Source organism: Oncorhynchus tshawytscha, unplaced genomic scaffold (assembly GCF_018296145.1).
Source record: "Oncorhynchus tshawytscha isolate Ot180627B unplaced genomic scaffold, Otsh_v2.0 Un_contig_12287_pilon_pilon, whole genome shotgun sequence".
Taxonomy (NCBI): Eukaryota; Metazoa; Chordata; class Actinopteri; order Salmoniformes; family Salmonidae; genus Oncorhynchus; species Oncorhynchus tshawytscha.
Genome location: NW_024609651.1, coordinates 93,421 through 108,690, shown reverse-complemented (window position 1 = coordinate 108,690; position 15,270 = coordinate 93,421). Strand labels below are relative to the sequence as shown.

The 15,270-nt window shown below is 40.8% G+C and overlaps 1 protein-coding gene across 2 annotated transcripts; it reads right to left on the bottom strand.

Annotated features, from left to right (window-relative positions):
- Positions 1-957: 957 nt before the first annotated feature.
- LOC112239686 (5-hydroxytryptamine receptor 3A) lies at positions 958-9,814 on the bottom strand. Of its 2 annotated transcripts, none has more exons than XM_042316637.1 (8): positions 9,661-9,814; positions 7,631-7,675; positions 7,441-7,547; positions 7,056-7,225; positions 3,151-3,272; positions 2,173-2,383; positions 1,658-1,807; positions 958-1,230 (listed from the first exon to the last, which is right to left on the bottom strand). In XM_042316637.1, the coding sequence occupies exons 1-8, from the start codon at positions 9,754-9,756 to the stop codon at positions 986-988; spliced, it is 1,146 nt and encodes a 381-aa protein (XP_042172571.1). In that variant the 5' UTR covers positions 9,757-9,814; the 3' UTR covers positions 958-985. The 2 variants fall into 2 exon arrangements, with proteins under 2 accessions (XP_042172571.1, XP_042172572.1); XM_042316638.1 differs by lacking the exon at positions 9,661-9,814 and adding an exon at positions 9,247-9,650.
- Between the last annotated feature and the right edge of the window lie 5,456 nt (positions 9,815-15,270).

The window sequence follows — 15,270 nt, the reverse complement described above, 5'->3', positions numbered from 1 at the left end:
CATGGGTTATTTTATTCACCACTGTCCAATATTGATGTGCAGTAAGAATTTCATACAGAACGCTGGTACAGTGATATTCATTATGGTCCTTTGCCTGTACTTTACACAGATGTGACCATGATTTCTCCAAACACCCTGAGAGATACCACAAATACAGCCCAGCGCAGGTGGAGGAGATGATTGAGAGACTATTTGATATCTCAGCCTGAGGTTGAGAACCTGCTTAGTTAGGAGATAATATAAGGCCTTCACACTGCCTCTATAGCAAATAACACACTATTAATTTGTTTCCACACTACTAATACTACAGCTTCAGTCCCCATTACATGTATTCATTAGAGTTCTAGGCCTCTATTCTGGGGGATTATAGCACTACAGTCCCCATTACATGTATTCATTAGAGTTCTAGGCCTCTATTCTGGGGGATTATAGCACTACAGTCCCCATTACATGTATTCATTAGAGTTCTAGGCCTCTATTCTGGGGGATTATAGCACTACAGTCCCCATTACATGTATTCATTAGAGTTCTAGGCCTCTATTCTGGGGGATTATAGCACTACAGTCCCCATTACATGTATTCATTAGCGTTCTAGGCCTCTATTCTGGGGGATTATATCACTACAGTCCCCATTACATGTATTCATTAGAGTTCTAGGCCTCTATTCTGGGGGATTATATTACTACAGTCCCCATTACATGTATGCATTAGAGTTCTAGGCCTCTATTCTGGGGGATTATAGCACTACAGTCCCCATTACATGTATTCATTAGAGCCCTAATTGCTAAATGTATTATTACACATATGACTGGCTAGTTCTAAACATGTTTAAATAAATATTGTTAAAGCCCTACTTCAGAATAAACACATCTAGTTATTTTACCCAGAAATGCAAAACAACTAGCTTTTGTTTGTGCTTGCAAAACTTCTGAAGACCCAAATACACCAATATTTTTAAAATGGTTGTTAAAAGCGAATAAAGAATTTATGACCAGAAATCTAATTGGTTGATCTTACATTGAGAACCAAAGGAGAAATATAAAATGACGACTGCATAAACAATGAGAATGGTGAGATAGATACAGAAACAGATCAAGTCCACTTTGTTGGCAAAGCGATGGTGTATAGCATTTTTCTGGTCTTGTGCAGCCATTTTGTTGAGAAACTTCACCACCTTCTGGAGGGCTGTATTCTTCTCTTCCGCTGAGGCTTTAATATCAGACTTGGATTCTAGACAAAGTAAATGAGAGGAAAAAGGATAACCTAATATTAATATAACATGATTAAATAAAGATGTACAAATTGACAGTTTTCAGTGACAGATGAAAGATCAAATGGAGTAGCTGTCCAGACCAGCGTAAACGCCAGACAAATGATGCTAACAAGAAAAGATGCTGGGAAAGACGTCAACTGCATGCTTTAACTGCAGCTAAAGGGTACGAATTAAAAGGTTGAGCATTAAAATACAACTTGACTAGTTTATGATGATGAAAGTCATTTATGGGGTACCCAGTAAAACTGGTTGCAGTAACGTCATTATGACTTCATGGTCAGGTTATAAATGGTTGTATAAGGACGTTTTGTTAATGTCTTTGGAAACCATGAAAATATCTTGCTCTGTGGATAACTGAGATGACAGAAGAATGAAAACATTTACCCTCTTCATTGTCTGTGTCTTTAAGTAGTGAGTCTTTGGACTTGGAGAGGCTGCAGGGCCAGAGAGTGCCACACTTAGCCAGGCGTGTGAGCACCATAGACTGCAACGTGCTCAACACCAGGATGACCAAACAGAAACAGAAGTGCTTTCCTATGGAGAACAACGAGAGAGATGTGTGAGTGTTATATGGTGGCAGAGAGGTCCTGTATACATGAAACTGACATCAGTGTGCTGCTACCAGTATATCTTTCTTTACTGTCCCTGTAACATACCGGGCTGGAAATAGTGAAACTCTGCACCCAACGGATCACTGTTGCTGTTCAGGAACACTGCTCCCAAATTGACAACATACCAAACTATTGAGCTGCAGAAAAATATTGAATTCGATAGCTCCCTTGGCGACATTTCAAGCTAGCTGTGAAATAAGCTTATGGACCATTCTTAACTCTGTTACATACACACCGTTTATAACAAAATGCTGTTTCATTCTGGTGCATTACACACAGGACACTCACGGATGATGGGGCTGCACTGGCCTCCTCCAGGCAGTAGGTCGTTGAGGATGATGAGGAACATGATGAAGCTGAGAACCAGTGTAACCTTGAATGAGATACGCTCGCCCCTCCCCAGTGGCAGGGAGAAGCTCACCACATCTGCCACAATGATCAGTATACTGGGCAGGACCAGGGACAGAAACGGGTTTTCAGACCGCATTTTCAGCGACACCTGTGAAGACAGATGGGTAGGCCAGACTGAAATCATTTGTTTTTTGAGTTCTTGCGTCTAAACGTATAGCATTTGTTTAAAATTGAAAGGGAAGAGCATTACATTCCAAAATCAGACTGTCAGATGTTTTTAGAACTCTTAAGAAGCCTTATGTCAATTAGTCCACATCCTTCACCGTCGGTTGTGCAGATCCAACTATGCCTTAACCCCAATTAATGGGAAAAGAAACGCACTGCAAATTTGGAAATGACATGGTGCTCATCTTTTTAATTCATTTGGAATTGTGGCATGTAACTGGGTCTACACAATACATAGCCTGGGACGTGGGTCTACACAATACATAGCCTGGGACGTGGGTCTACACAATACATAGCCTGGGACGTGGGTCTACACAATACATAGCCTGGGACGTGGGTCTACACAATACATAGCCTGGGACGTGGGTCTACACAATACATAGCCTGGGACGTGGGTCTACACAATACATAGCCTGGGACGTAGCCTGGTCTACACAATACATAGCCTGGGACGTGGGTCTACACAATACATAGCCTGGGACGTGGGTCTACACAATACATAGCCTGGGACGTGTATTTGTCTCAACGGAACACTACTTATGAAAGGTATAAAAACGTCTGATACATTTTTATTTAAGTGTATTGTATTTTTCAGGGGAAATGTTGTTTAAGCTCTGCCCTTAAACAGGAAGAGTAAAGTATCTTTACATGTCCCACAAACTACTGAAATCACCCGGAGCACTGACTAACCCATAGATAGTTGCGATCATCTCTGCCTCCTTTCGCATCGAGTTTCACGTTCTCGGTTAGCCAGTCTCCACGGTTTGCACTAGTTGTGCTCACATTCCCAAAGTTCAGGAACATGCCACATCCTGGAAAGCAGATATTTGATACTAATTCAGTCATTCAAAGATCATACCGTACGTAGCTTCACACCCCTAAAAATCTTTTGTTGTTGTAGGGTGTAAAGATTGACATTTTTGTTCGGTTCATTTCTTGATATGACTCTTATTTTGGTTCTCAGAAGAGGATGGAAAAATGACCCTTTTTAAAAAAAAAAAAAAAAAAAACATAAATCTATAGTACTTCAGTGGTGGTAGCCTACTGTAACACATATCTCAGAGCCACTTTGGTGAAACAACCTCACTTTGATTCATTCTGGCAGCCATATCCTTTGTTTGTTAGCGTGGGCTCTCAGAGAGAAGTGCCACATCATTTGCAAAATGCAATAAAAAAATTAAAAAACAAGTGTCCAAATCACCATTAAGTAACATCAAACTAAATGTGGTTGATTTGGCCATGAAATGTTGACAATTGCCCCGATCACTCCCATTGATTTTTTTGTTTGTTAGCGGTGGCTAAAGTGATGACATGATGACTCCTTGCTGTCCCCAGTCCACCTGACCGTGCTGCTGCTCCAGTTTCAACTGTTCTGCCTTATTATTATACGAATAATTTATGAACATTTGAACATCTTGGCCATGTTCTGTTATAATCTCCACCCGGCACAGCCAGAAGAGGACTGGCCACCCCACATAGCCTGGTTCCTCTCTAGGTTTCTTCCTAGGTTCTGGCCTTTCTAGGGAGTTTTTCCTAGCCACTGTGCTTCTACACCTGCATTGCTTGCTGTTTGGGGTTTTAGGCTGGGTTTCTGTACAGCACGTTGAGATATCAGCTGATGTACGAAGGGCTATATAAATCAATTTGATTTGATTTGTTAGTAGTTGTTGTTCAGAGAGAACTGAACCATGGGTTAATGTTTCTCCAGGCCCATAGACTACTTTAAGGGTGACGAACCATCTAACATCAAGTTGTAAAATCATGAACTTCCCCAATAAGGCTAAAGCTTAAGGAGTAATCAAATAAAAATATGGATTTCTAGAGTGTTCTTGCTTTCAGCATACACACTAATAAAACACTGCCTTCTCTCATGGTGTTTCATACCGCTCAGAACATAGTGTTTGTCTTCCACTCTTTATAACACCCCCAGTTCTCATGTCTATCGTCATGCAATACTGCTAAAACCATTCACCCCAGTATCTGTCTATTTCACTCTGACGTGAACTATACAACACATAAAAGCTTGCATCTGTTATGTTGTTTATATAATTCTTATTCGTGCTTAACTTATTTACCTTATTTAATGTGGGAGATAGCTTAAGCCTACATTAAAGATTGTCCATCGTTTACACAGGATGGTATAATGGTCTCTTTTTTTTCCCCTCCTGAAAATTGAGCAAAAAAAAAAAATTGACTGAACCATTACAGCCCTAATATTCACTGTGTCAGCCCAAAGGCCAATTGGGTCTGCAGCATGCTACACCGGCCCAAACACACCTCTGTCACCACTAACCTGGAAGGGACAATGATGTATATATACACTATACAGTAGATGACTGATGGGGCGCTGTGTTGAACCACCGTGCCTCCATCTTGGCACCCCCATCATTGTATTTTTTGGAAGCATTTATTAATGTCTACATTTGTTTTTGCAGACTCCATAGAAACACCTTGAATAACAGCTTCATACATGGATACACAGATAGTATTTAACCCCTTATCTCCATATATTCTTACATACATTTTTTTTTTTCAAAAAAACTTAAACTAGGCTCGTGAGAGACTCACCTTTCCATAGAAGGGTCATAGTGTGTAGCCCAAACTGTTGGGATGCTACAGACAGAAGTTGGCATATCGGCTGTACTGACTTCAGACCAGTCCTGTGACTGTTGTGGGGTCATAGAGCAAAAACGGAGAACCGTCATGTTCCTGAGTGTCTCATCTTAATAGTTTGTAGGCCAAACCGTATGGACTCTAAAGACATTTTTGTGAGAAGACCGATTTTCGGGATGTCTCATGGTCTGATAAACACCCGCCCTAGCTCTGGCACCTTTCATCGCAGATGCGGAAGGGCGATATTGGCAGGCGCAGTGAATTGAAACGCATTTCATACGAAAAACATATCTTAAATTGACCGATTTTTATGGGGATTATTATGCTAATTCGATTTCCACAGGGTCGTGGGCATAGACTTTAGGGAGTTTTTAAAGTATACTTTTTGGAATTACAAATGTTAGTCACCACAATAACAGAACAATACTTAAATGCATGTAATTTTTGTCCTTGAAACATTTCATTGAAATACTGTAGGAATTACATTCATTCCTATGGAGCACTGCTCCTACTGGAGGAATGGCTTCAATGCCTCTCAATGGCCAATACATAGCATCGGCAATCCAGGGTTTATATACCCCTTGATTTATTCTAAAAATAAAGTGTTACATCTTGGTTGTGTTTGCACATCTGATTTTGGGGGATTTTCTCCCATTTTTCCCTGCAGATTTTCAAGTTAGATGGGAGCGATGAACAGCAATTTAAGTTTTTTTCAATGAGATTCAAGTCTGGGCTTTGACTGGGCCACTCAGGGACTTTCACATTCTTGTTCTGAAGCCATTCCATCGTTGCTTTGGCTGCAAGTATTCACCCCCAGTCTAATGTCGTTTGCACTCTGAAGCAGGTGCTCATCAAGGATGTATTTGGCTCCATTCAATGTTCTCTCTATCCTTACCAGTCTCTCAATCCCTGCTGCTCAACAGGGTAGGGATGGTGTTAGAGGTGATGAGCTGTGCCTGGTTTTCTCCAGACATAGTGGTTTGCATTCAGGCCAAAGAGTTCCATTTTTGTCTCATCAGACCACAGAATATTTTTGCCTTATGCTCGAGTCTTTCATGTACCTTTTTGCAAACTCCAGACGTGCTGTCATGCGCCTTTTTCTCAGGAGTGGCTTCCGTCTGGCCACTCTCCTTTAAAACCCAGATTGGTGAAGTGCTGTAGAGACTGTTGTCCTTCTGGCAGGTTCTCCCATCTCAGCCAAGAAACTCTGTAGTTCTGTCAGAGTGGTCATTGAGTTCTTGGTTACCTCCTGACCAAGGTCCTTCTTGCCTGGTTTCTCAGTTTGATTTGACAGCCAGCTCTAGGCAGAGTCTGGGTAGTTCCATGTTTTTATTTATTTCCCCAATGATGTTGACCACTGTGCTCTTGGAAACTTTCAACACTCTAGAAATTATTTTATATCCTTCCCCAGATATGCCTCATCACAATTCCCGAGATCTACAGACAGTTCCTAGGACCTTATGGTATCATTTCTGCTCTGACATGCACTGTCAACTATGGGACCTTACATAAACAGGTGGATAGTGACATATCAAGGATGATCAAAGGAAGTTGGATGCACCTGAGCTCAATTTGTAGTGTCATAGGAAAGGGGTGTGAATAATTATGTAAATTGAGTTCTGTATTTTTACATTTATAAAGACTTTGTCATGATGTGGTATTGTGTGTAGATGGGTGAGAGAGAAACAATATTTAATCATTTTGAATTCAGGCCATAACAACAAAATGTGGAATAAGTCAAGGGGTATAAATCATTTATGTACATCATTGGTAGGGAGGACAGTCAGGGAGCATATAAAACTCAAAAGATGACAAATAAACTGAATTGCTTCATATACGGAATTGCAGTAGGCTATACAGATTTTTTTAATGAAGTTTTAGTTGTTTTTGGTAACATCTTGTTTTTAATAAGATCTTTTGGTAAGTAATAGTGCGCAATAGCTGTTTAGCAGACAGAATGAGGATTGAAATGAGGCACTTACCTTTAAGTGCCCATACATTGATGGCGATGGGGCAGAAATCTGAAGCGAAGGGGTAATTGTACAGATTGACCTCACAGCCCACCACAGTGTTCATGATGACCATGTGCTCTATAGTCCCGTTGCTGTGCACCAGTAAATCCTTGTTGCTGTGCTTTATCGTTGTTTGCACTCTTTAGACATGAGAAGTTAAGAACAGACTGAGGATTGATCTACTAAAACTGTCACACCTAAACAATTGGCCACTCCAAAAATAAATACTGTATCTCTATTTAATTTCTGTAGATGTTTTACTCACTATTTAGAAGATCATGTTATAAAAGGAATCAAGAATAAATTAAATATAACTTACTGGTAGGTTATTGTATTCTGTTGTACGTGGACTCACCCATTAGTCACATGGAGTTCAGGAGTCCAGATTTTGCTGACAGGCAGGACCACCATATCATGATGATAGACTGATGTGTCCCATGATAAATCAGGGTCTTCCCAAGACTGTAGTGTATAATCATAATGAGTGGTATTACAAAATGTCACATTTACTTGAATGTTTCTGGATTTTTAAAATGTGTACTTACCAACATAACTTGCAGATGACTCTCGAAGCGGAGATCTTTTGTGTCCTATTTAGAAGATAATAAGGGATAAATGCCAACATTCTGTACATTCCCTTGAAAGAAACAGTGGAGCATGTGTTATATTGTAAGTATGTTGAAGAGAGGGACAGATGGAAGTGTAGGATCGTTGGGGTGGGGGGATTTTGGGGATGGGAGAGGGTCTATTAGCAGTTAGTAGGGCTCGTTTTTCCACAGAAGTACTAAATTTAGGTAGGATGATTTAGAAATGTTGTAAACCGTGATTGACCTCACACTCCAGCACAGTAGGTGGCGGCATGCACCTTTAACGTTGGTTTGCAGACCGCCATTATATCTGAGAAGATGATGATTACCTTGGAAATAATGGACGACGCGGCGGAGTCAAGTCCCTTTGCAGTTTATTTTTCAATGGTAATGTACAGAACTGAGAAGTTTATCCCACAGTTGCCAAAGAAAATACTAAAGCACACATTTACTGCTAGACATAAAAATGTTTGTTAATATTTTCATAAAGATAATTCATACATTCACATATGTTTGTTGCTAGAGACCCAGTCGTTCGTTAGATTAGTTAGATATTTATGGACGCGTTCTACTTGTTGTGCTCGCTGCCAACGTTTTTGCAGTGGTGGAAAAAGTACTCAATAGTCATACTTGAATAACTTTCTATTAATAAGGTATACTTTACTTTATACTATACTTTTACTCAAGTAAAAGTCACCCAGTAAAATATGACTTGAGTAAAAGTCAAAGTATTTGGTTCTAAATATATTTAAGTATCAAAAGTAAATGTAATTGCTAAAAATATACTTAAGTATCAAAAGTGAAAGTATAAATAGATTCCTTATATTAAGCAAAGCAGATTGTCTTGGCACCATTGTCTTGTTTTTAAATGGATGGACAGCCAGGGATACACTCCAACACTAAGACATAATTTACAAACGAAGCATGTGTTTAGTGAGTCTGCCAGATCAGAGGCAGTGGGGATGTGTTCTCTCGATAAGTGAGTGAATTTGACCATTTTCCTGTCCTGCTAAGCATTCAACATATAACGAGTACTTTTGGGTGTCAAGGAAAATGGAGTAAAAAGTTCATTTTATTATTATTATTTGTATTTTCTGTAGGAATGTGATGTTTTCAGAAATAGTAAAGTAAAGATATCGCAAAAACGACTTTAGTACTTCAAAGTATGTTTACTTTACCACTGTTTTTGTCCATTTCTTGCTAGTTAGCCAACAAGCTATGGCTAACAGTGTCACAATCTCTGCAATCAGAATAACAGCAAAGTAGATGTGTTTAAGATTTTTTTCTATTGACATTCATTTGGATACATCCATAACAGTGAGCTCATCATGCCTGATTTTGCCTGACATAGCTAAAGTCTGCCTTCCGTCAGGACGCTGGACACTTTATTACGAGAAGATTGCATTACATATCAAACACTAGGCTAGAAGCTGGCTAAATAGTTTGTTGCTAGCAAATCTGGGAACCTAAATCAAAAATACCAGTTGAACACAGCTGGTCAAACTAGAAACGTGGGAAGATTTGACAGCATAGCGCCGCCGTCATGACTGCAAAAATGTATGTTCATTACTCACCACATTAGGTCATCAGATGCTCAAAAAAAGTCTGCAAAAACAAATCAATGACAGCTAGCGAAGTTTATCCCCGTTGTACCTGCGTTTACAATGTATCCAATTTCGGTTTGTGTGGTTGTTGGTTTAGCTTTTTGTAATTTTGTAGCAAGTACGGTCTGCATGTGTAGGCACATAATGCATCATGATTGCAAGGTGTCCCAATTTATTTTCCAACTGGCACAATATATTTTTCAACTCTCCCGTTAGCTGGTTTTAATATCCATTTTAGAATGCCCTTTCAGCCAATTAGAAATTAGTATTCAACAACGCTGTGGTATAATTAATCATCACATACTTATATATATGTCAATGGGTTCTCTCTGAAACTCATCACATTGTACAAAACTCAATTAAAAGGAACAGAAAGTGACTTACGACAGACAGAGTTTCATACACTATTAACGGCACACTGATATTTGAGATGCATGATGGAGACTGTGGCTGACTCAGAGCTTCTTTCGCAATCAGCATGCTGGCCAGACATCGACGTGTTGTACAGGAGGGTGTCGTTGCCCTGGATGAAGTGGCTGTGTTGATGGTTGGTTTGTACTGGCTGTGTTGGATGTATTAGTGGATGTATTGGGTGCTTGGCCTGTATTGGATGCATTGCCTGGAATCATTTCACTAGCTAAAATGGCTGCATTGGATGCAGGGTCTGCTGCAGACACTGTGGAACCAGAGACAGGTATATCATTTCAGAATAATACATTGGATTTATATAGCGATTTTCTAGGAACCAATGATGCCTTCCAATATTTTAACAACCACAGTACAGTAAATAAAACACTTAATCTAAATTCAATCGGATAAGGTTGTTGCCTTGCATCGTGGTAGCAGAAATACTTTAAGATATGAGGAGTTGGGAATCTCATTGGTCAATTAATGGATAACGTATAACGCTACGCTCATTGACAATCGCGTTCACGTTGTCATATGTTGTCTCGCGCGGTTGTTAAACTAATCGCCCCGAAATCCCTTGTAGAAAGTTAGTTTCAGACGCATAACATTTTTATTTTCTTAAGTAAGTAATGTCACAAATAACAAACTAGGTAAACAAGATACATATCTCAGATCTCTGAATATATTTCTAATGTGCTTTTTTTCCCGTGTAACTCATGCTAATGTTGGATTTTTGAGCTAGCGCTCAATTGACTCCCATTCGCTCATTGAAGGAGTGCGCTTCTTGTCCCAGATTTACCCAGAATACACTGTGCGGCCAATTGACAACGCGTGGACATTGTACACAATGGGCGGTAATACGAATCAAATGGAGTTTCCCATCTCCCCATTTAGAGTATTTCTGATGGCTTCATAGTAGTGACTCAATAAGTCTGAAAAGTGATCTAAACCTGGTACTCTAAATCAGTTATATTGGAGTGATACTGGACTAGAGATAAGAGTACCAGGTTTAGATCAAACAGCATACTACATTGCCAGCTTTTAGTGCAACATGTTATACAGCTTCAATACACTTAAAAATATATTTGAATATTTTATTTCTAATTGTTTTCATGACTTTAGTAAGATAATCTGTTTGAAAGGCAATGTGCTGCATTTTCCACATGCAGCCCAAGCAGTGCGTCAAAATGGGACGAGGCAGTTTTAAACATGTTTTGAATATTTCAGCTTGTTAACCATTTGAAATGCTTGTTTCGCAATGTTTACTTAAAATCTGCTAATAGGAACGAGAAAGACGATATTCTTCTAGTGTAATCTGTGCCTGTTTTAAGAAGAGTAAAATGGAGCCCAATGTCTTACCTGTTAGCAAGAGTAGAGAGAAGAGACAACATTTCAGCACGCTGTGGTCCATGGGTCTCATCCCTGCACGTCCTCCTGTCACAAAGTACATGGTCAGTTAGACATTGTTGCACAGTCGTACTAGAAATGACGAGTTTCCTCCAATGAAACTGTTAGAAGGACTGAAAACCTACCTTAAGATGCTTAGTGATCACCACTTGCCTTCTCCTTTCCTCTCAAGCCAAAGCCTCACCTGGGATGACCCTTATAAAGGCTGCTCTGGAACATGTGGTCACGGCAGTCTTCCATGAGAACATACACACCCCACAAACTGTCTACATTAGAATATTATCCTCGATATTGTACAGGATGTGCTTGACCATAATCCCCAAATAATGAGTTTTTAAATTAACCTCCCAGGATTCATTTCACCATCTTGTGTAAACAACAACCCACAACAGACAGGTATTTACTAATTACTGTGACTAGGCAGAAGTGGATATACTGCACCGCCACCTGCCTCTAAACCCTATAGTTGGCTATATGTTTCACTGGACCTCAATAGGACCGTAGGCTGTTATCATATTGTTGAGCATACAGACTTCATACAGACAATAATACAAAAGGGATTGAGTTGGTTTATTTGAAATGTCATCATGCATGGGCACCAGACAGCATTGTGGTTTCAGTGGTGCTGTCTCCTCTCTGGGTAATGGAGAAAGGTTGCTATCTCCTCACTAGTGGCTCAGGAAGCAGCTTGTTTTGACAGCTGGTTGTGGACTAATTGTCTGGACATTTATTTATATAGACCTTCTTACATCAGCTGATATCTCAACGTGCTGTACAGAAACCCAGCCTAAAACCCCAAACAGCAAGCAATGCAGGTGTAGAAGCACGGTGGCTAGGAAAAACTCCCTAGAAAGGCCAGAACCTAGGAAGAAACCTAGAGGAACCAGGCTATGAGGGGTGGCCAGTCCTCTTCTGGCTGTGCCAGGTGGAGATTATAACAGAACATGGCCAAGATGTTCAAAATTCAAAAGATGTTCAGCAGCGTCAAATAATCATAATCAAAGTGGATGTCGAGGGTGCAACAGGTCAGCACCTCAAGAGTAAATGTCAGTTGGCTTTTCATAGCCGATCATTCAGAGTATCTCTACCACTCCTGCTGTCTCTCGAGAGTTGAAAACAGCAGGTCTGGGACAGGTAGCACATCCGGTGAACAGGTCAGGATTCCATAGCTGCAGGCAGAACAGTTGAAACTGGAGCAGCAGCACGGCCAGGTGGACTGGGGACAGCAAGGAGTCATCAGGCCAGATAGTCCTGAGGCATGGTCCTAGGGCTCTGGTCCTCCGAGAGAGAGAAAGAGAGAGCATACTTAAATTCACACAGGACACCGGATAAATACTCCAGATATAACAGACTATCCCTAGCCCCGACACATAAACTACTGCAGCATAATACTGGAGGCTGAGACAGGAGTGGTCAGGAGACACTGTGGCCCCACCTGACGATACTCCTGGACAGGGCCAAACAGGCAGGATATAACCCCCACCCACTTAGCATGGTGGTTCCTTCCTCTGATGAAAGCATCAGGAACAACTGAATCATTTCCAGACTGTTGAGAATAACCAGATGTACTTTGGGGGTCCCCATGTACACTGCACCTCTACCATGACCACAGTAGATGGGTCATGGATGATATGGTGTTCTGCATTTCAGCAGAAATGTTCCATTACTGTGTGTTTGAGAGCCATAGAGAAGAGGATATACCATGTCATCTCTAGTCTGTAAACATGGCAGAATGACTCCCAGTTTCCCAGACACATGTTTTCCACAGTAATAGCTTCATCTGTGTCTGGGAAACCGGCCCATTATGTATTTATCCATACACACCTCAGGAGGAATTTATAATAAGCACAATCCTTTAGAAAAAGACTATTTGTTGAGAAATGCATTATCTATTACATTACTAGCAACAGACACATATTATTCCTGAGTTATGTCGGTCTGGTCCTACCAATAACTGAGGCTTATATAAACAGGCAGACATCCAAACGTGCCACTTTTAAAAGATGACTTCTTCAGATACACACACAGTTTTATTTTATTGTTACAAACATGTACTACTTATTCTATAGCTTAATTACATACAGGTAACTACCAAAATCAGCTACCAGTAGCGAGGCATGGGTAGAATTATGTGGCTGTTCAGTACTGATTTGTTTGTGTGTGGACGTGTTTAACTATACAAGAATAGTAAACCAACCAAAATTTGACCAATTGGGGACATTTTGTTGTCTCCACAAGTTCAACTGCTGTTTCTAGGGGTTTAGGGTAAAGGTTAGAATTAGGGTTGGGAGCTAGGGTTAGGAGGTTTAGGGCTAAGGTTAGGTTTTCAGGTTAAGGTTAGAGTACGGGTTAGGGTTAGGGAAAATTGGATTTTGAATGAGACTGAATTGTGTGTCCCCACAAGGTTAGTTGTACAAGACTGTGTGCGTGTGCATGCAAAGTTGAAAAACATGTTGACTCACCCTACTTGTAGAGAAACGCCAATGCCATCCTCCTGTCTTTCATGACTCTGTCATACAGTACACACTTTTAGTTTTAGTTTTCCTAGGCTACCTGGCTAAAATGCTTGCTCGCAACCTAACTTCCTTTCATGGGCAACGATGTGCCGCTAGTTAACATTAGCCTACTACAGTACATTAGCTACATATTGAACTTCCATCCTCTCAGGCCAGGGGCACAATGTATGAATTAATGGTTGTATCAGAATCGCTGGCATAATCATTGGTCAGTAAGGAGAATTAAATAAAACCACATGTCCAAATCCCTATCTCCATCCAAGGCTAATTTAGGAAAGAGACTATTCATTATTTCTTATTTTTTTACTGACTTTTATGTAATTGGTGTTACCGCCTAGGAAAAAAACTGCCCAAAGGCATGGCCCTAATGCTGGGTCAAGTTTCAAATATGGCTGAATTGTGGTGTATGTACAGAATACCCATGTTGTACAATTTGCCATCCACTAGATGGCAGTTATGTACTACCACCTCTACTGAAAGGTAACAGATCACACTTGTATGGAGCTGTTTGCAAATGTAACGTGAGCATAAAGCCAATTTTCCAGTAGTTTTTGGATCAAGAGTAAAAAAAATTAAAAAAGTAAAACACAGTCCTAATTTCAATGTAGTAAATCTTGCTCATTTGCCCCTGGTTGTGAAACGGAGCCATATTCTTTGACCTATTAGCACACTCCGCGCTAAAAGGTTCTTGCTGCTCCCACAGGATATCCTAATGTTAAAAGTGTACACCACTGAACGTAGAGACTGGGTTTAAAAACTCTCGTAGGGTGTTTGACATTACCATTTTGGTGGGTGCTATGCTGACCCAAAGGTTCCATGGCCACAATAAAACTAAATAATGAATGAGAATGTCATGGTAATTTTAGTGGCAAGTTGGAGAATAGTTTGCCAACTATGGCTCTGTACCTACCTACACCTACTTAGTGTAATATTTCTGTTGCTGCTAATGGACACAGATTGAGGCTAGTCCTAGAGTAAAAATCAAGCTCAGTGGAGATGATTTATTGAAAGTGCTTTTTTGTTGTTGTCTATGACTGGGCTTAATCTGTGTCAGGGAAACCAGGGCTGCGTCAGTACGTGTTTACGTTCTGGAATGTTCAATTGAATGGAAACGGTGCTGTGCTGCACGATCAGTAAAAAAATTAATGGGAGGGGTTGGGGAACGCTGTCAGCATGGCCCTTTAAACAGAGGGGTTGGGGAACGCTGTCAGCATGGCCCTTTAAACAGAGGGGTTGGGGAACGCTGTCAGCATGGCCCTTTAAACAGAGGTGTTGGGGAACGCTGTCAGCATGGCCCTTTAAACAGAGGTGTTGGGGATTGCTGTCAGCATGGCCCTTTAAACAGAGGTGTTGGGGAACGCTGTCAGCATGGCCCTTTAAACAGAGGGTTGGGGATCGCTGTCAGCATGGCCCTTTAAACAGAGGGGGGAACGTTGGGCCCTTTAAACAGCTGTCAGCATGGCCCTTTAAACAGAGGGTTGGGGAACGCTGTCAGCATGGCCCTTTAAACAGAGGGGTTGGGGAACGCTGTCAGCATGGCCCTTTAAACAGAGGGGTTGGGGAACGCTGTCAGCATGGCCCTTTAAACAGAGAGGGTTGGGGAACGCTGTCAGCATGGCCCTTTAAACAGAGAGGTTGGGGAACGCTGTCAGCATGGCCCTTT

What these genes read in the sequence shown, in the direction of transcription:
- LOC112239686 (XM_042316637.1), bottom strand. Translation starts at nt 9,756, where the DNA reads ATGCTGATTGCGAAAGAAGCTCTGAGTCAGCCACAGTCTCCATCATGC. An exon ending in GAACTCCATGTGACTAATGG is followed by an intron (nt 7,226 to 7,440) that starts GTGAGTCCACGT and finishes TCATGTCTAAAG; the next exon opens with AGTGCAAACAACGATAAAGC. An exon ending in AGACACAGACAATGAAGAGG is followed by an intron (nt 1,231 to 1,657) that starts GTAAATGTTTTC and finishes TACTTTGTCTAG; the next exon opens with AATCCAAGTCTGATATTAAA.